The sequence below is a fragment of the Aquila chrysaetos genome, chromosome 7, assembly GCF_900496995.4.
Source record: "Aquila chrysaetos chrysaetos chromosome 7, bAquChr1.4, whole genome shotgun sequence".
Lineage (NCBI taxonomy): Eukaryota > Metazoa > Chordata > Aves > Accipitriformes > Accipitridae > Aquila > Aquila chrysaetos.
This window is the reverse complement of record NC_044010.1, coordinates 7,252,287-7,279,994: the sequence shown is the minus strand read 5'-3', so window position 1 is coordinate 7,279,994 and position 27,708 is coordinate 7,252,287. Positions and strand designations below refer to the sequence as shown.

Below are 27,708 nucleotides of genomic sequence, written 5' to 3'. Positions count from 1 at the left end.
GATCACACCTTGATATGCTGGACCAAGAGGAACCCAGGACTCACTGTTGTCAAGTTCTAGAAATGGCTGATTTGCTTCCTATTTTCTAAGACCCAGTTTCCAAAACATGAAATAAGCCTTTTCCACTGATGAAGCAAAGCATTTAAAAAAATTACTCATTTTTCTTCCCTGTCTAAACTGAGGATTTCTATGTTGATATTCTCTAAACTGGGGGTTTTACCAATGAACTGATGATAATAATAACAACAATAAACATATAACATACAAGTTGTAAAATTTTCTGTTGAAGTGAGCTGAACTGCTCATTTCCAGATACATTCAAGATTGTGGTCAAAATTACAAGACTGCAAGCTCTGGCAACCTACCCCAGGAGAATCTACTTCATATATATTTTCCCCAAACTTTGCAAAAAGAACTAAGGTAGTTGGACACTCAAATTCCACTAACCACGTGCTTCTACATCCACAAAATCAAAGCCAGATGGCATCATATTAGACAAGTCACCTGGCTTTTACATGCCTCAATCTCTTTATGGGCAAGATGGAAACAGTATTTATCTATCCTGTTGTTCAAAGAGTCTTTGTAATGTAGGCTGCAGTTGTCAGATGTGCAGGAGTAAGAAAAATTGTTTCAAAGAGTGGAGGGAAAGGAAATCATCTAACTGCACCTATGTACAGCCTCTCCAAGTGCAACAAGGCTCTCTGTATCTGTGTGACATGCTGCTTTCTTACAGAGGCCACTGTTCTCTGGCAAATGTTGTACTCCTGTATCTGGAACACTTTCAAGTGTCAGAGTGCACCAAACTCAGTAAAAAGAAACTAATGTTGTTAAGATGGTGGTCTAATATGTCTCTGCATGAAAGGCACCGTTAAAGAATAATGCATTCCAACTGCCAAGAGACACAGCACATCTCAGATGGAGATAAGCAAGTTTCCCTTTGGGAATTTGCTGCTCACTGTCCACGGCAGCCATGTGTCACACCGGTACAATCAAGATGCCAGAATGCATTCGAGCTGATTTGAAATACTGTCATCTAATGACAATAAAACTGTTTTCTGATGATTAGCAGACCTGTAAGCCAAAGTGCTGTCACAGAAAGACAAATAACTGCAGGATATGTTGGAACATTTCTCCCCTTACCTTAGCTTCCACTATAGTTATGTGCCCAGTTTTACAATACACACAACTACTTCCAGTGTGCTGCTTCCATATGACTGAAGTATAGATTCTAACACAAATACACTCCAAACTGATTCCACTGGAAGTTATTACATTTTTCTTTCTGTGGCCAATCTATACAACTGACTGGAAGCAACACAATACTAAAGGTTTGCCAAGCCTTCCAGCAGAAAATTCATTACTTTCAGAATATAATTAGGTTCCCGAGGCTAAAATCCAGCTTGTAGATCAATATTTGAATCCACCAGAAGGAGTCTTTTTATTTTTTGATTCATTATTCCTGAGAAAAGATGTTTTGAAAATGTTTGAGATGGATCAGGTGTGTACAGTTGTGGTGTCCAACAGCCACATAACTTATCTCTTTCCCAGGATGCTGTGTCCATACCTAATTGGGCAGCACACGTTCCCAAAACCCATCTATTTTCCCATCATCTTCCAGCTACCAAATTATTCTTACTGCATTTTAGGAAACTGGCAGGAGGAAGGGTACCTGAGTGGGAAAACTGGTGGCTTTGTAAGCATAAAAGAAACAAGCAGGATTCTGTAACCCTTGAAAGGCCAGAGAAAACCAAAAGAGAGAGAGGTCCCAGGGCACTGCAGTAGTGCAACAGAGACAGTCAACCTAACTGCAGTCTTTGGGAAGATAATGGAACAAATTATTATGCATTCAGTTGTTGAGCATCTAAGAAGACAATATGATAATAAAAAGCAGATAATGTGAATTTGTCAAGAACAAATCTTTTTCTGACACAGTGAGCAACGGAGAAGCCACAGATGTGACAAACTTAGCTTTGATTGGGCTTTTAATCTAAGTCACCTGAGAGTCTGACAAGCTCAGTAGGGACTTATGGCCTAAACTGAAGAGCAGTTATGACTACTATATGAAGAAGTAATTAGGAATACTTCTCTTGCAAACTGGGAGTCAAATGGAGTTCCACAATGATCTGCCATTCACCTAGCTTTATTTCATATTTTCATTATTACACTGACAATGAAACAGAGAACTGCACTTTCAGAATCTGGGCTGATAACTAAGGTGGGAAAGATTGCAAGCAGTTTAGTAAACAGAAACAGAACTCAAAATGATGATCTGAAAATTCTATAGACAGACACAAAGTACTACAATGATGATCAAGAAAACAAATTGAAATACAAGGGGAAAAACCAGCCAGACAACAAAAACACAGGAAAAAAAGTTACAGTGGGTTGCATTCAGAGAGTGGGAGTGCAATGAGGTAAAGCTGGGAAAAAAAAGGATGGCAAACTTGGCACTATGAAGATCTAAGACATGAGAAACAAGTATTTCGCCCTGTTCAGCAGCAGTGAAACACACAGCAAACAATGTACAGATTAAAGACCACATTTAGAGAAAACTGCAGACAGTGGGAAAAAAATCTAAAGTTTAAAAACACAAGACCAGTAGGAAAATAATAAAGAACAAAATTTGTTTAGCAGAGAATAATGTGTAAAGAGGAAAGGGCGAAGTTATAATCTTCAAGTTCTTCTCCATCTAAAAGACAAAAATGGAATATCTTTATACCCACCAAGGATAGAACAAGTAATCACTGGCATAATTTGCAGCATGGAATATATTAGGAAAAAAACTCAGTGAACTATAAAAGTCATCATGTAATGGAATTACATCAACAGATCATGCAGTTCCTATCACTGAAGGCTTTTCAAAACAAATTAAACAAATTCACCATGAAACGTTTTGTCAGAGGTTGCTGTAAGATTTGACACCGCTTTAATGAATCAGTTAACTTGGTGTCACCTCGGAAATAAAGGGAGGTTAGAAACACATTACACTCATAGTGACAGTCAACTACAACTAAGTGAACATTTTACCTAAGTGACATCTGTGTGAAGTCACAAAGCAGAACTTCTGCCGACTGAGTAAATTCAACATGGGAATTGAAAATTACAATTTTGCCTGGATTAAACAAAAGACCTGTAACCCCTGTATTTGAAAACGAACCGCGGCATTCCTACTTAGAGCGGCAAATGCTGATCTTGAGTTTGTGTTCCAAAAGCAAGGTGCAAACAAAGCCGCTACACAGGCCGGAGGAGCTGGGGCAAATCTGAGCTGCTTGCAGCAGGTATTTAAAGTTGCGCACGCTAGCAGGTGCATCCACCAGGCTCTTACATGTATCTTGCATATGTGTTTGAGTACAAAATTCAAAGTTGTTGGGTTTTAATCAGCTTTGAAACACTGGTTTTTGCATACCATCTTCGGCAAAGGGAACTCATGTCAGTTGTGTTAGTTTTCATTAGTGATGACATCCTGTCATCTTCCTTGCATTACTAAACAGATCTGGTTCAAGAATAGACTGTTGCACCTGAAACGTATTGCCTTCTTAAAATTCACCGGCTGCCTTCCCACCGGGTCCCTCATGAGTTTCCGAACTAGCTTGTTCCTAATTCAGGGCGGCTCGGACGCGCAAACGCCTTTCCAGTTGGGCACCAACGAGGCCTAACAGCACTTTAAAATTACCCGCTCACCGCGCCTCGCAAGATCCCTCAGAAAAGAGCGAGGCAGGGCCAGGGCAAACTTCCAGCCAGGACAAACCTCACCGGCACCCACCGGGCCGGCCGGCCCGGCGAGCGGGGGACAGCGGCGGCACCTCCCCGCCCCGCTCACGCCGCCTGCGCGCCGGGGAGCCCTGAGGGGAGCCCTGAGGGGAGCCCTGAGGGGAGCCCTGGGCGGGCCCCGCGGCCGTTATTCCGGCACCTCGCCACCACCTGCCGCGGGACTGAGCTTCGCCCTGCGGAAGGGGACCGGCACGACGGCGCGGAGCTGCCGCCGCTGGCCCCCGGCCCCGCTCGTCCCGACACCCCCCCCCCCCCCCCGCCCCTTACCCGCCCCGGCGGCGCTCACCATGGCGATGGCGGCGGCGGCGGGCGTCCCGCCTCACCCTGCTGCCGCGAGCGCGACGTGACGCCGCGCGAAGCCGCGCCCTGGCAACCGAAGCCCCGCCCCCGTGCGCGGCCCAGCGATTGGGTGAAGGGGACACGTCAACAACGCTGCGCGCTCCGCCCGCCGCAGGAAGCGGAAGTTGGGGGCGGTGGCGGCGTCTGTGGGGACCGGGGAGGGGGTCGGGGCGGCAGCAGGGCCGGAGCTCGGGAGCGGCGGGGGCTGGGCCCCCGGCGCAGGACTCGGTCCGTGGCGGCCGGTACTGCCGTGGGGCGAGAAACCCCTTTTCCGGAGCGGTGGGTAACGTCCGGCTCTCGCTTACCGGCAGGCCGCGGGGTTGAGGTGAGAGGGGGGGGGGGGGGGGCTGGGTGGGCCGTGGTTTTCCGAGGCCCTCGTGGGTCGCGGCTCAGCCGTGTTAACAGAGGATTTCCTTGCGTGGTCTGTTGTGTGTGGGGTTCTACAGGGCGCGACGTTAGCCGAGAGGCGTAGTGGTTAACGATTCAACCGGTGAAGGAGTTTTGCCTGTAGGAATGTAATAAAAGGGGGAGGGAGGGAGGGAGGGAGGGAGGGAGGGGGGTGCAGAGGCTTACGGTGAGACTTTGAAAGTAAAAGGACAGTGAGAACAGTATTATAACACGAACAGTGAAGGAGCAGGATCATCAGCAGGTGGGCTCAGGTGAAGTGGATAAAACCAAATGCTCATAATCGGTTTTTTATTGAGCTTTCTTGCCTCTATCTGGGCAGCTACATCTTTGTCCTCCTTGTTCTCTGCCAATGAGTAGAGATCCTCAGCCAAAAATGAATGAACAGCAGTGGTGATTAGCACATCACGGTCTTAAATGAGGAAAAACATAACTCCAGCTGTAGAACCAACAGATAGTGGGATGTTCCTGTATCTGTAGTTTGAGAAAACTCAGGGAGGGAAAGTCATTTGTTTTGTCTTCTAGTCATGACAAAAGATAAACCTACCTCTCACAAAACAAATAGTGAATCTGGAAAGCTGGCAGTAGTGTGTTCACTGCTACCACTATCTTTTCAGGACAGAGAGCTGTAGCAGTGGAAGTCAAAAAAGTTATAGTTAAGCTTTTCAGTTAGTGGTATAATGAAAGAAAGCAAGGGCTTTGGGAGATCTCCCTTGAATAACAGGGAGAACTAAAGCAAAAAAAAAAAAAACCAACAGGATACAGCAATCTCAAACTAATGTAGTTAGTGACACACCCTAGAAAAGGGAGGCAAGTGGCCTGGGAAGTTGGGAGTGGGTGGACCTGTGGGTAGAGGAGGCAACAGAGTTCGTGGGTAAGGGAGAAGATGGCCGAGGTGGCAGTTTGGGCTGAACTGGGGGTAAAGCTTTACTGTTGGCTTAAACTAAGCATGTGCAGCCGCTCGGGGCACTGACTCCTGCTTTGGCTGGGAATTGGCTCTGTTAAAAAAAAGTCGTAAAAAATTGCCATCGTTTCCTCCTCACCTCTTGGTCTGCTTTAAGCATGATGTGCAATTTCCCTTTCTTGTGGTTCTGTGATGCTTAGGTTATCTCTGCACAGTCATGCAGTTGTACTCTGGGAGTGTTACAGAGTTTTAAAGGGTCAGATGAGGGCTCACTGAAAAAAGGAGGGAGACTGGAAAGAGAAATTTGAGGAATGGAAACTGGAACTGGATGACGAGCTAGAGATAGGAGTTGAAGTCCAGCTCTTAGTAGAAAAAGAAACAAGTGCCAGAAGTCTCATAGGCCTTCTCCTTTTAACTCTTTGGATCCTGGTGTCATTTTTATAATTTTGGGTTTGTTTCCTTTGTTTTGATGTGATTATTTTTTTTTTCACTGTGCTACTGACTTGGAGTTTAGAGGTTTTACTAGAAAATAGGGTAATCCAAGATTAACTATCACTGTTACCTTGCTAAAGATTTGGGTTTTTCCCCCTCTTCTTTTCCTCTTCAGGCTTAAGTAGTTAGGAAGAGCTGACTGCGAAAGAGAAAATGACATCTCTAGAAAAAGGTAGGTGGTTCACATGATATCTAAGCAGAATGGATTAAAAGTACCTTAACTTGAATTCTAAAGACCAGAGGTACACTGTATGCCAGGCTCCATTCATTTAAACTTATTCCTTTTATGTAGCTATTAGGAAGTAGTTATGTGACTTCATTATTGCAATGAAAACCAGAGCTACCTGGATGGAACAGCTAATTGAATGTAGTCTTCTAATCCAGCTTTGTATTGAAAAACAAGTTTGTCACTGGTACTGTCATCTGTCTGTATGCTTGTCTGTCAGTCCTCCTGTAGTATTTGGAACCTGTTGGTACTGATTCAGCCAACTTGAAAGTAGGGCAATATAATGGTGTTACTACACCACTTTTGAAAGTCATTATTTTGAGAGAGGACGCAGGCTGACATTGCTGCCTGCAGTATGAGGAAAAAAAAAGCAGTAAGTGTAGCTATGTTCTAAGAAACTTTCTTGCTTTCAACCCATTGTGAGGAAACTTTACTACAATAATATTTCATTCAGCTGAAAACTTAGTGGACTTAAATAAAATGAATTTTAGTAAACATTATCATGCATATTGGGGAATTCAGAGCAGAATGCAGCATTACTGGGAATACTGGGGTCTACTGATTAGAAATGAATCAGAGCTAGCTTGTTGGCTTTTAAACCTTCACTTGGACAACTAAAACACATGGTAGATAGCACTTAAAAGCCTGCTAAACTTCTTAAGGTGTTAGTAGCAATGTAGCTAATAACTGCTTTTCATTTACTTCTTGCTTTTAAAATGAGACCACTCTGATTCTGTCAGCTCCCAAAACCTGGTTTTGCTTTCAGCCTATGAGTAATATTGTCAAGAATTTTCTCTGTACTAGCTCTCTTTTGTGTCTGCATTTAATCTTGTATGGCAGCAGGAAATTAAGATTAATACAATACAGATCAATGTTTGTGTCTTGTACTATTAGTATTAATGAGCAATACACACTTGAGTAAGGACTTTTCTAACTTGTGCTTGATACTTGCTGCTGCAAAGGACTATTTTACACATGCAGTGTGCACTTAATTTCTGTACTTGAAAGTTACAGATTTTAAGTGAAGAGTTACAATGAGACTATAGCAAAGTGAAAGGTAGTAAACTTTCCCTCTGCTAATTCTAAATTTTAGTTGACGATGCCTCGTCACCCATCCGAGGACCTGGAGATGGCATGGAAACAGAGCAGACAGCTGAATCTGTGGAAGGAATCTCTGGAGCCAGTGCTGCAAACCATCACATCCACCACAGCCCACATAAAAAGACAGTCTCTTCCCTGAGTCCTGGAGTTCTGCAGCTAGGGAAAGTACATGCTGATAAATCAGTGGAGATAGAAGCTATTCGTATATTAGTCCCCAAAGCAGCTATCACCCATGTTGTTCCAGCTAAAAATGGTAAGGTAGCTAAGTCAGTGGGACATAAAGGAGACACGTTCCATCAGTCAGATGGAGCCACAGATCCCAAGAAAGAACAGATAGAGCTGAAAAATGCAATCAAAAAGCTAAAGAATTCAGAAAAGCGGTTGTTGCAGGACAAAGAAGGTCTCTCTAATCAGCTGCGTATACAGACGGAGGTAAGCAATGAAAGGTATTTTCTCTCACGCAGCTGAGCTGCTTTGGTTTGTGTAAGCTATGACACCCTAGCCTTGAAACAAATAGTTTCCCTTTTGAACTTATCAGCTAAGATACAGAGTAGGAGTACATCCAAGTAGTCCAGTGCTGCTTCTCTGAGGACAGACAAAAGAATCAAAGGCTTGAATCTGGGAGAAACACATTAGAGGGCTGCAGGGAAATGGATCTTTCATGAGGAAAGATTTTGCTTCTCAACTCAATTGCTAAGTGAAAAATGTTATGTCATAGAAGGGGTGACTATAATTTTCTACATAATATAATCTGTGGATGTCTTGTCTAATCCTCTGTTATCTTACTGATTCAGGACTTGAGTACTACTGAATCTTTCTTTGTTTCCTATAGCAGGCTTTTGTTCTTCCTTTTGGGCCTCTGTTAGAATTTAAACAAGAATGTGTTAAATGTGCATTAGTCAAAATGTTTACGCTCACTGGAGTAGATTGTGAGGCTTAATATACTCTGCGTTGTATGTGTCCCATTCTGGAAAGAGAAAGAAAATTTATTGTTAGCAATTTGCAATAACTTGCCCTGCATTCTTGAAGTAGGAGGTGTTTCATTCTATATTGATAACTACAAGACTGTCTGGTCTAATTCTAGGTGAATCGGGAGCTGAAGAAATTACTTGTTGCTTCTGTTGGGGATGATCTGCAGTATCACTTTGAACGGATGGCTCGTGAGAAAAATCAGCTAATCCTAGAAAATGAAGTCCTGGGCCGGAATATGTCTCAGTTGTCTGAACAATTGGAGCGCATGTCTATACAATGTGATGTGTGGCGAAGCAAATTCCTAGCAAGCAGGTATGCCCTCTTACAAAACTGTTACAACAGCATTCTCCTTCAGTCTTTTATTATGTACACCCATTGCAATGCCTGGCAACGTGCTTATATACGCAGAGGACGGCCACAACAGCTATACTGACACCTACTATGAAATCTGAGTATACAGAAGAGGTACAAAGAAAGTAAGCTCCTTGTAAATCTGAGTAGTTCTGCTTTTCAAAGGTAATACAGTGGGTCCTAAACCTCCTAAAATCTTAACTACTGTTCTTGTCAACATAGCAAGGGAAATTCTTAATTCTGATAGACTGTGTGCAGTTTAGGGTTTTAAAATGTCTTCCAGGACAGCTGTCTTGACTTGTCTTAAAGGTAACTAGCTTGATTTTCATCCCCACCCCCCCCCCCGTATGATACAATCACCAGTTTGTGAAGTTGATTTGGTTAAGAACTCTGCTTATTCAGGGATCTATTGGGAAGAGCAGCTCAGCATGGAAGAAAGAGCAGGGGGACCTTTTCATTAAAGACTGATTGTGTTACTGCTAAGAACTCTGCTGTTAACTTCTGTAACAATAAAAGCTGCTCTGAATGTCAAAATCTCATTTGACAATGGATTAGACTTTTAACTTCCTAAGTGTAGTTGTCTTACCGGATCTGTAAATAGTGTTACAGGGTTTTTAATCTTCTACTGTACTCAGATATAACTGACTAAATTTTAATTATGATGCTTAATGCATATTACAAAAGACCTTAGTGCTTGAAGAAAATGGTAATAGAGTACAGTCTCCTCCCTTTAATTTGTTGGTCTTAAGAAGTTTCAGCATATTGAGTGAATGGTAAGTACTTGTGATAGTCCTAGCTAGGCAAGAGTTACTATCCTAACTTAACTTGTTTCTTCAGCGTTAATAGTTCTGAGATTAGGGATGTGAGTCCCTGGTGATGTGTTTGGAGTAACACCCTTTGGTATGGCAACGTTCTGGTTCATTGTGACCTCAGATTTCTAACTGGTTGTTGTTTAACTGTCCTTCTGGTTTTTTGCATTTGCAGTATCAGAGGGATATGAAATACCTGTTTGAGGGGTCAGTGCCAAGCCTCATGGCATAGCAAAATGTGGCAACAGTTGTCTCGTTTGTAGCTCTTAAATGCTCATATCTGGTGCATATAATGTCTCGTTACTGCCCCAGGAAAGGTAAAGAGGTAAATGAATGCAGTCTATAGCCATAGCTGTCATCTGTGGAGATGAATATGAAAAGATGATGTGATTACAGCATACTTGTGAGAACCTTGTTAGTAAAACAAAATGTATTTAGCTTTTTATCTCTTGGGATCCTTGTCCACCATGTTCACTTACCCAAGGTATTTTGAAACGTTTGTTACTAGATTTGTACTAAGTGACATAAGATTCTTTAAACTCAGTGAGTCAAAACATAATCTTGCACTTGTGTTGACTGTAGTTATACAGAAATTATTCTTAATACCCGTCCTTTGTAATTAGGTTAATATAGGCTCTGTATGGGGGAGGGGAGCGAGAACAGCAGCTTAATCCTGACAAATTACTGTCTGTAGCAGAATGAAGGTGACTTTCAGACTGCTCGCTTACACTGCTGATCGGAGATTTCTTTTGCAGGGTTATGGCTGATGAGCTAACCAATACCAGAGCAGTTCTTCAGCGTCAAACCAGGGATGCACAGAGTGCAATCCAGGACTTGCTGAATGAACGCGATCAGTTCCGTCAAGAGATGATTGAAACACAGAAGTATGATTTTTCTAATCCAGACTACCTCTGTGCAAACTTCATTTGTGTCAGTTTATTCTAGGCCAGAGAAGAATCAAGTGACTCCCCTGTTCCAGTGATATTAAATAAAAATCAGTTATGCTGATGGATAGTATGGTCACTTTTCAGTCTCAGAGCTGAAAGCCAAAGTAGCATTAATTCTTTCTTCATTCCTTGGAGGTGTGAGGTCTTCAGGGTAATATACTGTAGAACTGACATCCCTCATATTCTCAGGCTTTCTCTATTTAATCACTTACTGTCTTGACTTCAAGTCTCCTCTGTCTCCTTGCAAAACATACAGATTCTTCTACCTGCACTGACTTTTTAGTGCTTATCCTGCCAGATGTCAAATAAGATTTACCAGTATTAAAGTACTATGTTGGTGAGGCTTTGCCTTGGAGAACAGCCTGTTTGCCTTCTTTTTTTAAACACTTTTTTTTTTCTTCATTCTTTTGTTTAACATTTAGCTTGTGCAGTAAGTCTTGGGAAGGGATGGTTCCTCTGAAGTATGCTGTGTGCAGATAGTATAGAGTACAATACCACTAATAGTGCTTTTTTCCTTCCTGCACAGGCTGCTGGAGGAGCTGATGGTTTCTCTTCAATGGGGGAGACAACAGACGTACTATCCTAGTGCCCAACCTTACACTACAACAGAGCTAGCAGCTGTGAATTGTAAGCTAGCCAAAGCTGTAAGCTCACATCTTCTTGGAAATGTTGGCACTAACAGTCCAAAAAAGACTTCAACAGCTGTGGAGTTTTGCAATACCCCTGCTGAGAAAATGGCTGAAATGGTAAGAACTCTTCATACATCTCAATCTGTCAGCACGGAGTCTTCTTTCCAGAAAGAAACACGTTGCTTTGTGTTAACTGCTTAATATCTTGCCTTTTTTAAAAACTATATACAGGGGAAACATGCTGAATAGAGCTGTCTGTTTCCCTCATTAAAAAAAAAAAACAAACCACAACACACCAACCCCAAACAAAAAAACCCACACTCAAAAAAACCCCCCAAAACCAACCCCAAAACCTCCAAAAACCAAACCAACTTGGAAGAATAAGCAGAACAACATAAATAATATGATGATACCTACTGTTTCCTTCTCTGTCCCTAGCACCACAAATGACTGGGTTGAAAATTGTTTAGAGTTAGTGTGTCAGGAGGAAGCCCATTGAAAATACTTTGTTGAGTTTAAAAACTGAGTGGGAGGAGAAATTCAGGTAGGAATAAGTTCTAACACTTCAGCAGTAGTTTCTGTTGCCCTAAAAATTAGTTCTGTTGAAAGTTGGTGGAAACACAGAGAGAAGCTGTATGATTGTCTTTAAAGATAAGGTTCCAGTGCAGGAAGCTTGATGTTTAAATAGCAAACCAGACCAACAGTTTAGTCTGGAAGCAATTGAGTAATAGTTGAGCAGCAGGAGGCTTACAGTGCCTAGTGATCTGTAGTGGTCTTGCCTGGTTTTGCTCAACTCTGCTAAAAAGATTAGAGGTTTTTTTATTCTCAATAAAATCATACCTTGGATTTCTGATGGACGTTACTAATTTATGAACAGTACTTACTGTCTTTGTATTGAGGGTCTGGATAGATGGATGTTTAGTTTTCAACTTGGAAAAAACCTGAAAAATTGCTTTTGGGCAGAATTCCTTCCTAGCTGTTAGAGAAGGATAAAACCCATGAAACTTAATAGATATATTTTCAGTCTCAATTTTTCCATCCTTTAGGTGTTACATGTACTGGATCCAGCTGCACGTACAGAAACATCAACAGAAGTTTCTTTTTCTGAGACTTCTCCATCCTCCTTCCTTTCCACAAAGAAGAATATTGGACGTTTTCACCCATATACAAGATACGAAGATGTAACTTTCAATTGTTGCAATCACTGTCAAGGAGAGCTGCTAGCCCTTTAAAACCACAGCCAGGGCAACTGCACATGCACTCGTTCTGAAGAATTACACTAGTTGATGTTCAGCAGACTTCCCTTTTTCCTATTTCTTTCCATAAGGGGTGGGTTTAACATTGGAAATTATGCAGCTTCTGCTTCTCTACCTCTTGAAGTTAGGGTCTGACAGGATTTCCTTAGATTCTGGGATACTTCTACTACTTTTCAGTCTGGAAAGCTACTTATTTTCTTCCTCAAAGGCAAGACCAAAAATGTTATGCTGGTCCAATTTGTAGAGCATAGAGGTGCCCTTGACTGTTTAAGGCTTACAGTCTTAGCAAATTTCAATGAGTTTCTCTTTAGAAGGAGACAAAAGTGTAACTATACCAAAGTAAATGAATTGCTGATAGGTTAAGTTTATTAAAAAAAAAAAAAAAAGCAATGGAAAATGGTCAGCTCCATGCTTTTTTTTTTTTTTTTTTTTTTTTTTTTTTTTTTTTTAATCTTAGCCAAGGTATGAACTGTCCCCAAGTCCTATGTTAAGCCTTTTAAATTTAGTAATAAAAAGGAACATGTGCAATGATTCCTCATAGCTGTAAGTTAATAAAAAGGAACATATGCAATGATTCCTCATAGCTGTAAGTTCTGAAAGTAAGAGCATATGCAGTGTTGCAGCTTTCCTGGCAAGAAGGGGAAAGAGCTTGAATGAACTCTAGCTATAATATATAAATAGTAACTGGGTTTAAATGGATTCTGGAAAACCGTGTGGGGTGAGATTATTCTTGTCTTTCCATAAAGCTAAAATAATAGCTTTTCCATCTATTTCAGCTTCTAGAGTGAAGCTGCTGCATAGCTGATCCTCAGCGAAGACAGACTGATATACCTCCGTTAGTGCATAGTGTTCAAACCTGACCTAGCATTAGAACTCAGTCCTTGCCCAAGGTCTTCCTGGGTGTTATGGGAAGCTGAAGATAAGCACTAAGTTTGCACAGATACTGGTAAAAAAAATATATATTTTTTTACTTGTATGGTTTTATAATCTTGATGTAGGTTCAAAGAGAACTTCTAGCAGATAATCTGCTAAATCCAAAGAAGCCTATTTAAGTTGCAAATGTAAAGAGGAAAGGTAGGAGGATGCAAATATACATTTTAATTTCTTAGTTTCACTCTGAAATTTATCATATGTAAGTGTCTAGTTTGGGGAAAGTATTTCTGAAATGGTTGCTGTTACCCAGTTTTCCTTTGGATCTCATACCATGATCAGAGTATGTGAGTTACCAGTTCTTGCTGTTGCTGGCCCTGCTTTGGTTTGCATGAAGAAAGCTACAATAAACCTTCTTTGCTTCCTTTCAAGTTCCAGTTTTGGACTTAATATAGCTGTATTTCTGAACTTGTTTTCTCTGCAGCATAAAAGGAACTGTATGACATTGAACTGTAAAACCCTTCACTGTACTGGTCTGAGGTAATGAACCAAGCAGCACTTATTTTGTAGCTTACTACAGTTAGACAGAGGGTGTGAACCTTTGCAAATTTTCCCGCTGTGTTTGCTTGCTAGACACAAGAAGCATTTCTTGCCCTTGGTGTCAGGGGAAGGTAGAGGAAGGAGGAAGGTATCTGTTACTCATGTTTCTCATTAGCATGTGAAATTCTCATTTTACGTCCATGCCCTTTATCTACGCTGGCAAAAGCTGCAACGCAGCACCCTCTGGTCAAACACCAGTACTCTCTTAATATGCCTGTAACTGTCTTCAAAAGGGTAAGAGAAAAATACTGATGGCAAATTGGCTTTGCGTCTACTCCACTTCTATCTGTTACAGTACTTCCAGAAAACACTTTGAATGTGGCAAAAATGTAAGAACAATGCCACGTCGTGAAGTCTGTTGCCACATAGCTGGACAGAATGCTCCTCATCTTCCACTAACTTTATGATTTCATAAGTGACCTCAGCATGTTCTCTGACAAGAATTCACAATTCAGCTGGGCAAGGTGATGTAGTTTATTACAATTAATTTAGCAAACATGGATATGTATACAAGGAATCTAGCATCCCTGATAATGGTAAAGGTCATAATTTCACACAACCTTTTAATTTCGTGGAATAGAAAACTACTAAATATGACTCACAGAAATCAAGCTTCAAAAACTGATGCACGTTCACTTACATGTTAGCCTTCAATGACCACTTTCCCCGAATCAAAATAAAATAGTCCTCTGGTCTAGCCAGAATTAACAGCTGATCAATAGGAAACAGTACAAGAAACAGCATTTTTCCAACAATGTAACACCTTGTACAGTCTTCATCACAAGCAGCAGCAAACAACAATATTAATCCAGCAAGACATCAACATTTTACATAATATAGCCTGCATCCAGGAATTCATGGTGGTGTTGAGTATAAAGTGCCTTTTAAAGACAGGAATGTGTATTATTTGCCACCCTCATATATAGATCTCACACGTTTAGATTTGGTCAAACCAAGAAGATCCCTGAGTTATACATAAAAGCAGGCTTTTCAACAAAGTTACAAATAAATAGATAGTAAGATCATTGTCAGTGAAGGTAATTAATTGTTAAACTTGCTTGAAAGCTTTAAAAACACCACAAGAAAGAGCAAAAGCTCAAGCCATAAAAGTTAAGAGGGTTGCCACTAAGAACCCTGGTTACATCAAACTTTCAACTGTAGTGGTCTGTGAAGCGAAAGGATTTTGGCTCTGAACTAATACAGTGGATGTTCTGCATCTGTTTTGCTCTTCTGGCTTCTAATCTAAGCTGCCTTGCTCTCTCTTTAGCAGCTAGTTCTTCTGCTCGTTTTTCTTCTCTCTTTCTTTTTAGCCATCTGTGGAGAGAGAAAGAGGACTAGAAGTACTGACAGTTGCAAGTGAAAGTTTTACGTCATCCACTCAAAGGAGACTTGCCCCCATAGAGTCACCTTGTCCTATAGGATAAAGTTAGGTGGCATGGCTGAGCCAGTCTAAAAGCCTGCCACTCCTAAACATGGGAAGCACTACTTTTCCATCCCAATTCTCCTGCACCCAGCTTTACCTCCCCCCTTTTGTTGAGCTGATTCAACTCACAGACTTGAGGGGGAAAAAAGTAATTTCATTGGATTCATTTTCTGCTTGTTTAATGAACTGAATCAACCCAAGCCTGCTCCAGAACAGGCAAAAAGGGGCAGGGGAGAAGGATCTCCCTTTTTCAGCAGAAGTAACTCACTATTTCAGCTCAGGTTCTGACAAGTAATTTCACAACAGTGAACAAACAACATCAAGGAATTGATGTATTTTTGCTAGGGTGTAAGTTTATGAGGGCATATTCATGCAAAAAAAAACCCAAAACAACAAGGACTAAAGATGTACCGTAAAAAAACTACAGTCTTAAGCTGATAGACTACAAAATTTTCAAATATGATTCCCTAGGAATGACTCTACTCACTCTTTAAAGGCTCTGTTGCATTCCTCTGTTCTTGGAAAAAAGGCAATTCCCTCAGCTTGATGTCTCAAAATTTCTATCTGTTTTTCTTTCATGTGTTCTTGGTGCTTTTTTTTAAGCCATAACTTGAAGGCTTCTTCTGGATTCCTGCTCCTCTCCTATTTAAAAAAAAAAAGACATATACACAAAGCTTATCATTAAATTACATTTATATTAATCACGTTATAATAGTTTTTTGAACTCTGCTGGCATCTCCCATCCACGAAACATACTTTATAAGCAAGCTAGAGCATATGCTAATCTGGCATGGAATATACACGTGAGCAAGCATTCAAAGCAGTATGTCTTAAAAAATACTGAATTTAGCTTTTCAAGACCATCACTGCAAGGCAGAGGAACTTTAGAACATCTGAATCTTCAGGTTTTGGTCAGGTCACATGCATTAATTGCTTGCCAAGAAGTTCTGATGGTAAGGAATACACTTCAAAGGGTTTTCTGGCTGTTTGTTCACTGCAGGTTCAATCAAGTCATTCTCCTGATAAAAAGGAACATCGCTGTATCTCCTGTGATTTTATAGCTATTAAGTTCATCTATGTAGCTTCTACGATGCAAGCAGAACAATCCTAAACATGCAAGTCAATCTAGCTCTTCACTGAAAACAATGTAACAAAAACATTTCCTATCCCTGTAAATTTTCGTATGCTTAGCTAAGAACAAAGGCTTAGAATGGGGTTTTCCTATCTAACAAGAGCACCATAGATCCCAGTCCTACATCAGGGAGATCTTACTTTGCTGTTCAAGTCTTCTAGCTCCTTTGCACGATGAATTCGCTTTTCTTCTTGCACTTGTTCTTTCTTCTTCTGTAACCAAGCTTTAAAAACCATCTCATTCTCTCTTCTCTTCTGTTCTTCTTGTTCCCTTTTCCTTTCTTCTTCCTTAAGTGGAATGAAGAGTGAATAAACTTAGTTTTTAAGAGAATCATCTTAATCTGCAAAGGCCTTCATAGACAATAAATATAATATAATGAAGTACATGAGGGAGACACAAAAATACAGATGAAACAAGAATACTCAAAGACTGCATCATAGTTGATACTACTTTTAGGAAGAAACAAGTTTATGCACTTCTGCGGTTCAGGTTACGTTCAGATACTTCAGTCTAACCCTTTTTGCGATTAACTCCATTTCCATGATACATCTCAACTCACAGACAATTCAATAGCAACAGGTGAACACTTTTAAAATTACATCTGCCCAATAGCTCTGACTGGCTTAAAATCAGTTTAAGCATGCATTTTAAAAATGAATGCAGCTCTCAGGCTTGAGGGACCGCTAAACCCCAAATGACAATTAACTACCTATGGATTTCAGGCACTACCTTATAATTAAGGATTTTTTCTGGACATGAGGTTGTATTTACTTAAGGACTATTAATAGCTTAACACTTTTTTCAAGTTTACAAAATGAACTGATTTTTACAAAATTGAGAAAGGTTTTTTTTAATTATGAATTGCATTTTAGCTAATGACAAGTATCTACAAGGAGGAGAAAGGTTTTCAAACACTTCAGAAAGCTGATTAGGACATTTTACAAAGTTTTGACACTCGTGACACAAAAGCTGCAATCCCCACTCATTTCAACCCTCAGAGAAATCTAGTCTCCTTGCGAAGAGATGATGTTCCTCCCACCTACACACAACTTTCAGGCTGTCCTCCAAATTTACAATTTGTAATTCACTGAAATGGAAGAAACCCCACCAAAATGAAGCAGATGGATTCCAGTAATGTCAAGAAATGTTTCACGCCTGTGAAAGCCATCACAGAATGAAGAAATAAGGTAATACAGTCTTACCTTTTCATAAGTCAGCCAAAAAAGGAAGAGATTTAGCACACAGTGTTAGGAAAATAACCTTCCTTACTTCCACCACCCTACCTTTTACTTTAAATGTGCAGAGTATGGTGTCAAGAGATCTAGTCTTGCATGTAGAAAGAAAACACATCAGTAACTCTTCACATTTCATACCCCTTGTTACTGAGCTAAGCCTCAGCAAACTTTTCAAATAAAGCAGGCTAGACCTATTGCCACGGATAGAAAATAACCTTTGAAGCTACTTAGCCAGCTTACTTAGAACATCATGGCACAGAAAAATAGTAGATGCTTCATGATCTTTTTTTAACAGAGCAAGACACATAGTAAGTTACCTTTTTGTAATTGTATCATCATAATGCAAAGCAAAGAAAAACATCTAAGTTCTTAAAACGTTTGGTAAAGATTTCTGAAGTTCCTGTTACAGCTGTCAGAGGCTGATTTTCTATTAAGTATTAATTTTTTCTTAATAAGGAGCTGAGAAAGAATTAAAAAGGGTTTTTTCCCCAGTAATACATAAGATAGATACTGATTTGATTTTCTACAATAGAGGTTTTTTGGTTTTTTTCTTTTAGATTACTGCTCTTTATAGATACAAGAAGAATAACCTCAGTACTGGGAATATTTTCTTCTTTTTGTCCTCTGTGTAGTGCCCAGGTAAAACCAAGTAAGAAGGAAAGGTAGTATCGATTAACAGAGAAAGGGGAGAAAAAACTACTTGGCAACAAACTCATTGAGAAAACTTACTACAACACTCACCCACACAAAACCTTTACAGGAAAAAAGTATCCAGTTATATTATCAGTCAATGTGACTTCACCAGCATGCATCTTATGCAAGCAACAAGGCACGCCACTTTTGAAGTCAGCTGTATCTTCCATATATGTTAAACACACCCCTCTTTGTTCACAGTTCTCACAGTCATTCTCCTGTGTAAATCCTACAGCTGAACACTGTCCCCTTTGGTAACTGCCTATTACATACTTCATGAGCACCCAAATGTGCCCCTGCATTACTGTGGTTAACGTTAACTTCCTGCATTGCAGTGTAATCGGTGGAGAGGCGATACCATGTGCTACGTTCCAGTAAACAGTGGGCCTGTAATGGAACCTAGGTAAAAAGAGAGTCAATAAGCAAAAGCAGTAAGCACAATATAGCAGAAGGCGGCCTATTTATGAAGGATATATTAAATAAATACTTAATTTCTACTGTGAGCAAGCCATGATCCTAGGCCACTCTGTGAGTTTTGGTTTTTTCTTTTAAGGACAGGAGTTTTGAGAGATTCTGGACAAACTCCAGAGAATTGTTGTTATTATTATTGTTATTGCTGCCTATTTTATCATGGAAAAATGGAGTAAATGCCCTGAACATGTCGTCTCTGTGAAGCAGAGGAACAGGATGGTCACTGTGATCTGCCTGTTGCCTCTATATCTTTACCTCTTTCCTCAGTTTTTCCTTCCTTTGCTCTAACTGCTTCCGCAATTCTTTTTGTCTGGGAGAAAGGCAGTAAGTGGAGCTTCTCACGGGCACATTTGCAGACTGCGCCCTCTGCGGAGTCTTCCGTTTTCCCAGACCTCTTGCAGTATTGATAGCAGAATTTGGACGACGCTTAGGGTTAGATGGAGGCTTAGGGAAATACACACACTCTTCTCCACCAGGAGAAAAAGAATGTGCTCCTGGTCTTACTGGAGGTACTTCCTTCATTGGAGAGACAGTGCCAAAAGGACCGTAGTGTGAAGATTTTGGAGACATTTGTTGAGTTTCAATATCAGTAAAAGAAACACTTATTGGGGGCAAAAAGCCCTGACTTTCAATATCACGTAAACTTAAGAGTTCAAACTTCCCATCTTTTTCCACTAGAATTTTACCATCCTTCTTTTCCTCATCCTTGCCAGCACGTGGTGAAAGCGATGTGCTTTCCTGTCCCATTTCATTAGAAATATGCAACCGAGAGAGCCTATTTGAAACATCATCTCCTCTTGCAAGGTCAGTTTTACAAACTTCAGCATCTTCTAGAGGAGGAACTTCAAGATCCACCAACTTATCCTTAAATTTTAATTTCCGTTCTCTGTTCTGATCCACAGGAGCCTGATTCTCCAGCAGTTTGTTGGCTTCTTCAATCTTTTCCAAGATGTAACGCTTTATTTCTTCATCCTCTTCTTCATCCAGTTCCTGCTGGTTTTCCAGCCTGGATTCTTGGACAGAGCTTTCACTATCAGTATCAGATACACGGTCCCCCTGTTTCATATCAGACCTGGATTCCAAACTTTCTTCATTGGAGGGTCTCACTTTCGCATCTACATCTGCCTCTGAAAGCTGATCTGGATTTTCTTCCATTTCCTCATTGTCTTCCTCAAAGTTGTCCGCAACTTTAACAATTTGTGCTTCAATATCCTCTTCATTTTTTTCAGGATTCTAAAAAAAATTAAGATAAACTAGTCTGTTCTCCCAACAAACAACAGTATCAGAGAAAGAGAAAAGAAATAGCGAGCGAGAAAAGCAGTACTAACTACCCTAATTCTAAAACAGGCTGTCAAATAGCACATGTCATAACTAATAGCTTTTTTGGCACTAACAACTCTCTTGCAGTTTCTCCATGCACAAACTTTAACCATGGCTTGCGCAGTAAAGTGATCAGTGACAGCATAAACACAGAACATGTGTTGCACAAACACTTAAAGGAACCCAGAAGTACTTCTGAAACAAACATATTCTTTTCCATGAACACTGAATTTTCTGTTTTAAGGCAATTATAACCAAACCAACCAGTTCACTGAATTGGTTTTTCACTACAATTCCCAATAAACTTCCTTGTCAAAAGTCAGTGAATGTGCCTACATGTTTCAAACCATATTGAATTTTGTGCTTATGATTCCAAATATTACTCAATTTTGTCTTCTAAATAAGACAACTAGCATTTAACGAATACCTCTCTTTCACCAAGGTTTTCTTTTTCTTCCTCATTAATTAGCCATTCGAGGTCTTTTTCAAAATCATCTTCATATTCTCCACTTTCTGTTAAATCACCCATATCTGCTGGATCTTCTTGGTCTTCCTTGTCACTCATTTTGGTGATGTGTTAGAGTAATACTACAAAAAGGAGAAGGAAAAAAATTGTTTTAAAACTCCAGTAACACACAAATATAGAACATTGATACCTCTTATGGTACCCTCACCAATCTTGTGAGCAGTATCAATACAACCATGGTAGATAGCACCACAGCACCAAGGATCACCAAATGGTTTATAAACGTGAGCGGTTTTAGCCTTTCCAGCTCTGACTACGAGGGGAAGATTTGAGTCAAAGGAAACCAAGGTGACTTACTCAATGTCTTGTATTAAGTCTCCGAGAGAGCTAAAACTAGAACTCATGATTTCTTAACTGTTGGTCTCATGCTTGGACAAAGAGACTGCTATTTTATGTTTGTTAGAAGTAGTACGAGCTTTCATTGCTCCCAGGTGTTTTACATTGTTGTTTTATATCCGCCTGGCCCATTTTCCTCTACAGAAATCTTAACTTGTTTAAACTTACATTGCAAAAATGCAGGATGCACAAGCCCTAGAAGATCCATGCCACAGCTTACAGTAGATCAAATTACCAAAAAGGTTCTCATAATAACATATTAAAATGAAAAGACGTTCATTGATTGGACTCTTGACAGAAACGTTCTGCTGGAGTGACTGAACATTTAGAAGCAGCTAGCTTTCAAACTGTATCACCTCCACTAGTGTTAGGCGTAAAGAAAGTTACACAGACACTAATTGAGACTGCTGGGAAAAGGATTCAGTTCCTGTTTGAATTTCTGAGGACAACAATGGGGAATACTCATACTCATTAGCCAGTTAATCAGGCTGGATATAGTCATATTCATGACAAAACTGAAGATAAGCCACTATAGGGATTGAGTCTTTTAAACAATCTTTGGAGTGCATAACACACAGGTGCCAACAGCTCCTGAAGGACTGCTTAAATGCCAGGGCTTGGGGCTCGAGGCTGACTGCCTGCACCTCTCAGCTCAGCTTACTCGATAGAAGACATCTGTCTCCGTTCAAAGACGCAAAAGCGTTAAAGACACGTGGAGACACACATCAGCCTAGAGAGCTGATTCTGCTCTTTTTACAGCTTTAGCCACTCATCATGCCTTCCCTAATTTGTTTATTACTGTTTACGAAAGCAACATAAAAGAAGAAAGTGTTGATTATTCAAAAGCTCCTATTCTCTTTGTACTCTCTGCTGTAGGCTGGAACGTGCCACTTCTAAGTGCCTCTCTAGTAGGACAAATCTGTGTCACTTACAACATACTAAAAGATCCCAATATGATTATTAGCATATGGCAACACAATATGGGATGTAAGAGTTAGCTCTGACCCTGGATAGCCCTGGAACAGCAAGACAGCTCTTGCTGTGTGACCATCCTGCCCTTCCAGACAAGAAGGGTTGCACCTGGACTTCCAATCTGTCTAAGCATTTTGACATGCATTTTGTAAAACCCCTTCCACCCAGAAGATGCTGCTTAAATTCCTTCAAGCTTTTGTTTTAAATTCTGATGAGCATCCCAAGAGTTCTCAGTTATTTACTCACATGAATACTAGCTCCATTTCTTAGAACTCTGCGTTTCGTGCTTGACAAGAGTGCTGCTCTTTTCAACCTCAAAATTTAGTCAAGGATTGTTTAAGAGGAATAAAGCTGGGCACTTTGTTGCGAACTTGTTTGTATACAAATGTTATAAAAGCTCTTCCTTCTGTTTGATCCATATTTTATTCAAGAAAATCTGGCACATTTTTTCTCCTAACTTACTTCTTTTTAGCCATGAGAATCACTCTAGATTTCTCCGAGTTTAAATTTTCAATTTTTTTCAGACTGTTGCCTTGGCTTTCCACACCCTGTCAATTTCCATCATGTTTTTCCTGCACCTCTTCTCCTATGACATGCAATCATTTTTGCTCGGAAATGCCCCTTCCTTCACAAATATCCTTGGTTTGGGTGGTGACATGTACCTGGGTTCTTAATGGAGGTTACTTTGGTCTAGTATGTGTTCAGCACGAAAGAACTATTTCTCTTCAACTTCTTCATCATTAAGGTGAGTGGACGCAAAAGCTACAAAGCTGAATGGTGCCTTTAACAAAACACATTCATGACAGCCCGTGGCAGTCTGTGAACTGAAAACTGTTCAATTTATTTAGGATATGTATAATAAAGGGAAAAGCATAAAAATCAGCCTCTTCTGTTGTAACATAAAGTAGTATTGTCTGAAGAGATAATTTCAGTTTAATGACCTTGTTTCAGACAATCCTGAATCAGCTCCTATTCTATTTAGGGTCTTATGAAGTAAAGATTAAAGCGCTTCAGCTTTAATGGGGACGGAAATCGTTCAGAAAATCTCAAGTCTTCATTTCCACCTGCTTCTATTCTAACCGGGGGGCTGGGTGTGGTGCGTATGCTGCGACTGAATTGTTCTGCAAAGCTTAGTAACACCTCTGCGCGGTTACATTCAGGCACAGGCTAGGCTCAGTTCCAACAAAAAGAGGGATACAGCGATGCACTTCTGTGATTTCGCCCCTTTGTACCAGGACACACGTACATACAGATTCACGAACCCGAACCCAACACGGTCACGGCGGGGAAGGTCCAGCCCCGCGTTTCAACGCGGGCAGCTGCTGCTGCGGACCGGCAAACGGCACCGCACGGCACCGCTCCGCACCGCCCGGGACCGGCCCTACCTTCGGCACCGCCTCACCGCCATGACTACCAACGCCCGCCCGCAGGTCGAAGCAGCCTCTCACCGAGCCGTAACGCACGAAGGCCGGCCGTCTGCAGACCGGCGGCTGCCGACGACGGGGCCGCCCCGGCCGTAGCCGGCAGGTGCCCTCGCCGTTCGCCTCAGCGGCACTACCCGCTCCCGCCCGCTCTGCCTCGGACACCCCGCCCCGCCCGCTCACCGCGGCCCCGCCGGCTCCCGCCGCTGCCCCCCCCCCTCCCCTTCCCCGGCCCGGGGGACGAGGTGCCGAGGCCCGGCCCGGCCCGGCCCGCCGGTGCGCCCGGCGGCGTTGCCATGGCAGCAGCGGGGCCCTCCCTCACCTTCCCGCAGCAACGGTCACCGCCGACGGTGGCCCCCGAGGACCAAAACTCCTCCCGGCCCCGCCCGCACCTTTTCCCTGCCCGCCGGGGCCCGGGCAGCAGCGGGCACGAGCGCGCTGGCGAGGCGGCACCGCCCCGTTGCCATGGAGACGGGCCGCCGCGCCGCCCCCGCCCCCCCGCTTTGTCCCCCATTTTCAGGCCCGAGGGCCCGTTAAGGACGAGGAGTTTTTCTTTTACCTTCGCGTTACACAGGTTCATTTAACCCTCGGAAATTAACGGGAAGCAGAACACGGCGGGGGGGCGGGGAGGGCCACAGCCACGAGCACCCAGGAGAGGGGCAGCAGCGGGGCTGGCGGCTTTCCCTGCCCGGCTAAAAGCCTTTTGGTGCTGTTAAATTACGCACTTGTTCGGGAGCAGCCTGAGCGGCGGCGGTTTCTCTGTTGTATTACGCGTGCTCCGGCTGGTGATGAGCAATCTGATCAGACCAAAAGCTAGCGGTGTCAAAATTTGAGCTTTCGTTAATAAAGATAGGTGTCTCTGAAGAGACACCTCTCTGCGTTAATCACACATTGCTCCTAGAACTTCGAGACGTGAAAAAAAAAAAAAGGGAAAAGAAAAAAACAAACCCAAACAGAAGAACACCCTAAACGAACTCCCTTCCAGAAAAAAGCCACCAAAACGCACCCCGAGTTACCTCCCGGGCTCGGGGAGCTGGCGGAGGGGTCAGGCTTCCGTACACTTCGTTCAATGGCTGATGGCATTTTAATCTGATGGGGCTTAGTGGTAATAGCAAGTTCTGAAATATATTTTATTAGTTCATTGTCTTTGTCTATTGTGTCCATACGTTCATAAAAAAGAATATAAGCATTCCACCACCTCTTCTGGCGTCTGTAGGACATACGCTTCATCATGTGATCAAATACTTCTCCCATGTATTCTCCACCAAAACACTGATTTTTCATTTCTTCATCATCATCCATTTTACACTCTGTCACATCTCCATCATCAAATTTATACCACCGATTCTTCTCACCATCTCCACCATTCCTCTGGATAATATAGGAGTAATAATGTCCACCACTGGCCTGTCCACTGTGTACAAGTACACCAACAAGCCTGTATTTTGTGCTCCCAGAGTGTTCATTTTCAGACTGTTCATTTTGTATTATCTGATTTTCAGGATTTACATCATCTCCTTCCAATTTAGCTACACCTGCCACCGTGTAAGGCTCCATGTCCAGCTCTCGTGGAAATTCAAAATAATCAGCAGAGCTGTGGGGTAGAGGTGGCACGTCGCGGCCTCCTCTACGGAGGACCAGACAGCCCCGCGGGTCGTGGATGCCGTGCCCCTGGGATTAGAGCAGGCCCCACGGCACGCTGCGTGACCACCAGACCCGCCGCGGAGCGCACAGAGGGCTCGCCACGGGGCAGAGGCCCTTCTGCGAAACGCTGGCTGTGGTGGCACCAGGCAGGGGCTGCCATTGCCGCAGCCCGTCAGGGCCTCGCAGGGGACGGGGCTGTGCTGCCCGGCCTCAGGGAAGGGGGACCGGTATTTCAACAGCTGGCTGAACGCGCGGGTAACTTCTGAAAGGCTCCCAATAAACGGGGTTGGTGGTGGTGCCACCGGTTACCACAGAGAGCCGCTGGCTCGACCCCGCTAGGTGCAGTTCAATGGGAAGCGGATACGCTCGCTCGTTAGAAAAAAACAAATAAACCACTTCCAAACGTCAGCTCGCGTCGCAGCCTCAACTCCCGCCCGCAGCACCAGCACAAGATGGAGGTATAAACCTCCCGGTGTACAACACGCCTCCGCTCCGCAGTCCCCTCGGCCCGGGGAGGGCAGCTCCCGGCAAGGCGAAGTGGCCCGCGCTGCCAGCAGCCCTCCGGGGTGACCAAGGCTCGTGCAGCGTCGCGTGGTGCTTCCCAGCACCATCTTTTGGGGGGTGACCCTCCTCATCCCTCCCGCCAGCACCTGGGCCTGGGCCATGGCAGCACGGCCCCCCCCCAAAGGGTGGAGGGAGGGAGGGGGTCGTCCTCGCTGGCCGCACTGACATGGCACCCATCGCACCGTCCCCCACGCAGCCGCGGCCCCCAGTTTTGAAGACGCTGGCCCAGCAAAGCGAACGACGACAGTCTACAAATGCACCAGAAGGGCCACACACCTCGGAGGGCAACACGCCACCTGCACTAAAGGGTTAATGTTAATGAAAGAACGTACAGACAGAAAACAGCCATGAATAAATTTAGCCAGGGCGTTGATAACTCTCAGAGTAATGCAGGTAGAGTCACCCTTTCACTCAAAGTCACACAGGGTAGAAAAGATAAACCCCTTCAAGGTGGGCTTCAGGAGGTCTCTGAAGATATCTGTCATCATAGCTCACATGCCACTGAAGATACCTGTCATCACAGCTCACACGCCACAAGAGGAGGTTGGAATCCACGACCTTGGGGTTTCTGCTAATCCTACACCATACAGTGAGAAAGAGGAATGGCTTTTGACATTGCTTTCAGTGAGTTGGAAGGGCTCCCTGATATTTACCTGAGATAACACTCCGGTACCTGCCTGGCAATGGTTCCTGCTGAAACTGGAAAAACTTCAACCACTGACCTCACCCACGGTCATGCAGTTATCTCGCTCTTGCAGACAATATGCCAAACTCCTGATTTTCCACATTTCACAGACAGGTAGCTTTGACAAGTTCATAGCAGACTAAAATAAAGAGAACTGGGCACAATATCGAAGGTTTTTGCTCTGCTTTTATCATAAGACTATCCTTCATTTTACAAGCCAGTGCTACCCCTTTCATTCACAAGAGATGCTTTATTCGACTAACTACAAATCAGCATGATTGTAAGACAAGGACTAGACCCCATTGTTGGAAGATCAAGCTCTGATGCTTCATAACAACAATTTAATGATATCTTAAGGTCAATCCAAATTCACGGCTGCATTCATTAACTCACATGTCACTAAATTTAGGTTTTCAGATGTTCCTGTCTGTGAGGGAGCTACAGAGCACGGTTCTGAAAAGCCACAATGGAAGCAACAGCTAAGCAATGCAGGTCTCCAAGGACAGGTCCCGACATGTTGGTTGCTCTTTTCTATGTCACTAATGCATCAGACACTGTGTTTAGGGAACACCGATTCATGCAGCGTGAGTATGTTTGACAGAGAAAGGGTGCTTAACACCTCCAGAGCAATGTTAAACAAGCACCTTAACACCTCTTTTATGTCGTGTAGGAAACAGCTGACACTGTCAAGAGTCGCTGGGAGCAGGATCCAGAGCTCCCAGTCTCCTGCCCCTTCCATAACCAAAGTCCCTCTTTCCTCCCCAATACTTGGCTATGAACACACCGATAGTGAAGAAAACGAAATCACTTCTGCAGAGCCCTTCCCTTTCCCCAAAAGCACTGCCAGAGCAGCCGGCCGTTTCACACACGCACACAGCCACAGCACTGTTGAGTGTAATCCTGCCATGCCTTGGTGTGCTGTCCCAGCCAGCGCTAGCCCAGGGGGAGAGCAGTGGGTGCTGCTCCTGAAATGGCAGCCTCTGGCAGCTCTTACTATTCCTCACTTTTTGGACAGAACAAGCCCAGCACCTGGCCTCTCCCCATAACAGTGACCCTAAAGCCCAGGAACTATACCACATCTTACCAGCATCATAGCAAGCCCGGCACAGGACACACAGATTCAGTGGTAACACTTACCTCCAGCAAACCCCAGCATCGAATGGAACAAAGAAACAGCCACAGCATCCCAGGCAGACGCCCCAGCCGTGTGTAGTATTTATCTCATCTCCATCAAACCGCACGGTGTGCTGTATCACCAACACAGGGATTCAGCTCCTTGACAGCAGCTGGGTGTCCCTTTTCAGATCTCTCAGCTGTACACCGTGTGGCAGGATGCGATGGGAGGAGCAAGGAGGATTGACACAGTTCACATGGACCTGTTTCGCTCGCAGGCAAGAGCAGCCTCAGGGTTCTTGTCACAGCACCTTTCCCCAGCACCAGAGACGTGAAACACTTGAATCCACCTTAAAGGGTAATGCTATACCTGTATGAGCTACTGGTTACCTTCCTGTCAAATGCAAGCAGAGATTTTAATCCCCCCCACTGTCAAGCAGCTCATCCCTGCACAGCCGACTCCGGCGTTCACCCAGGGTAGGCAGAAGAATGAAATTCAGA

General features: G+C 43.0%; 4 protein-coding genes across 12 annotated transcripts in view; 1 reads left to right on the top strand and 3 right to left on the bottom strand.

Annotated features, from left to right (window-relative positions):
* The window catches only part of NME7 (NME/NM23 family member 7), a 92,869-nt gene extending 88,705 nt beyond the window's left edge, over nt 1-4,164 (bottom strand). The window contains exon 1 of one of the 2 annotated variants that reach the window (XM_030019822.2): nt 4,058-4,164. In XM_030019822.2, coding sequence (XP_029875682.1) covers nt 4,058-4,060 — 3 coding nt within the window. In that variant the 5' untranslated portion in view covers nt 4,061-4,164. Of the gene's footprint in view, nt 1-3,681; nt 3,894-4,057 lie in introns of those variants that run through there. The other variant, XM_030019823.2, reaches the window with a different exon arrangement.
* Nucleotides 4,165-4,269: 105 nt separating this feature from the next.
* BLZF1 (basic leucine zipper nuclear factor 1) lies at nt 4,270-13,503 on the top strand. Of its 2 annotated transcripts, none has more exons than XM_030020538.1 (7): nt 4,270-4,435; nt 6,027-6,083; nt 7,231-7,670; nt 8,323-8,522; nt 10,126-10,254; nt 10,844-11,063; nt 11,993-13,503. In XM_030020538.1, exons 2-7 carry the CDS (start codon nt 6,065-6,067, stop codon nt 12,176-12,178), a joined length of 1,194 nt encoding a protein of 397 aa, XP_029876398.1. In that variant the 5' UTR covers nt 4,270-4,435; nt 6,027-6,064; the 3' UTR covers nt 12,179-13,503. The 2 variants fall into 2 exon arrangements, with proteins under 2 accessions (XP_029876398.1, XP_029876399.1); XM_030020539.2 differs by having other exon boundaries at nt 4,278-4,389.
* Nucleotides 13,504-14,128: 625 nt separating this feature from the next.
* On the bottom strand, nt 14,129-27,532 carry CCDC181 (coiled-coil domain containing 181). 7 transcript variants are annotated; one of them, XM_030019794.2, is made up of 6 exons: nt 27,232-27,532; nt 20,374-20,534; nt 18,882-19,859; nt 16,368-16,514; nt 15,583-15,737; nt 14,129-14,986 (listed from the first exon to the last, which is right to left on the bottom strand). In XM_030019794.2, the coding sequence occupies exons 2-6, from the start codon at nt 20,509-20,511 to the stop codon at nt 14,824-14,826; spliced, it is 1,581 nt and encodes a 526-aa protein (XP_029875654.1). In that variant the 5' UTR covers nt 20,512-20,534; nt 27,232-27,532; the 3' UTR covers nt 14,129-14,823. The 7 variants fall into 7 exon arrangements, with proteins under 7 accessions (XP_029875654.1, XP_029875660.1, XP_029875655.1 ...); XM_030019800.2 differs by lacking the exon at nt 27,232-27,532 and adding an exon at nt 23,761-23,876; XM_030019795.2 differs by lacking the exon at nt 27,232-27,532 and adding an exon at nt 23,524-23,629.
* LOC115343932 (probable ubiquitin carboxyl-terminal hydrolase FAF-X) lies at nt 23,914-24,801 on the bottom strand. Its single transcript, XM_030020520.2, has 2 exons — nt 24,208-24,801; nt 23,914-23,998 (listed from the first exon to the last, which is right to left on the bottom strand). Exons 1-2 carry the CDS (start codon nt 24,756-24,758, stop codon nt 23,914-23,916), a joined length of 636 nt encoding a protein of 211 aa, XP_029876380.1. The 5' UTR covers nt 24,759-24,801.
* Nucleotides 27,533-27,708: the final 176 nt, after the last annotated feature.

What these genes read in the sequence shown, in the direction of transcription:
- BLZF1 (XM_030020538.1), top strand. An exon ending in AGCTGCGTATACAGACGGAG is followed by an intron (nt 7,671 to 8,322) that starts GTAAGCAATGAA and finishes GTCTAATTCTAG; the next exon opens with GTGAATCGGGAGCTGAAGAA. An exon ending in CTGAGAAAATGGCTGAAATG is followed by an intron (nt 11,064 to 11,992) that starts GTAAGAACTCTT and finishes TCCATCCTTTAG; the next exon opens with GTGTTACATGTACTGGATCC.
- CCDC181 (XM_030019794.2), bottom strand. Translation starts at nt 20,511, where the DNA reads ATGAGTGACAAGGAAGACCAAGAAGATCCAGCAGATATGGGTGATTTA. An exon ending in AAAACCTTGGTGAAAGAGAG is followed by an intron (nt 19,860 to 20,373) that starts GTATTCGTTAAA and finishes AATTTTTTTTAG; the next exon opens with AATCCTGAAAAAAATGAAGA. An exon ending in AGGAAAAACTGAGGAAAGAG is followed by an intron (nt 16,515 to 18,881) that starts GTAAAGATATAG and finishes ATTCCACTTAAG; the next exon opens with GAAGAAGAAAGGAAAAGGGA.
- LOC115343932 (XM_030020520.2), bottom strand. Translation starts at nt 24,758, where the DNA reads ATGGAGCCTTACACGGTGGCAGGTGTAGCTAAATTGGAAGGAGATGAT. An exon ending in AGCCCGGGAGGTAACTCGGG is followed by an intron (nt 23,999 to 24,207) that starts GTGCGTTTTGGT and finishes TGGTCTGATCAG; the next exon opens with ATTGCTCATCACCAGCCGGA.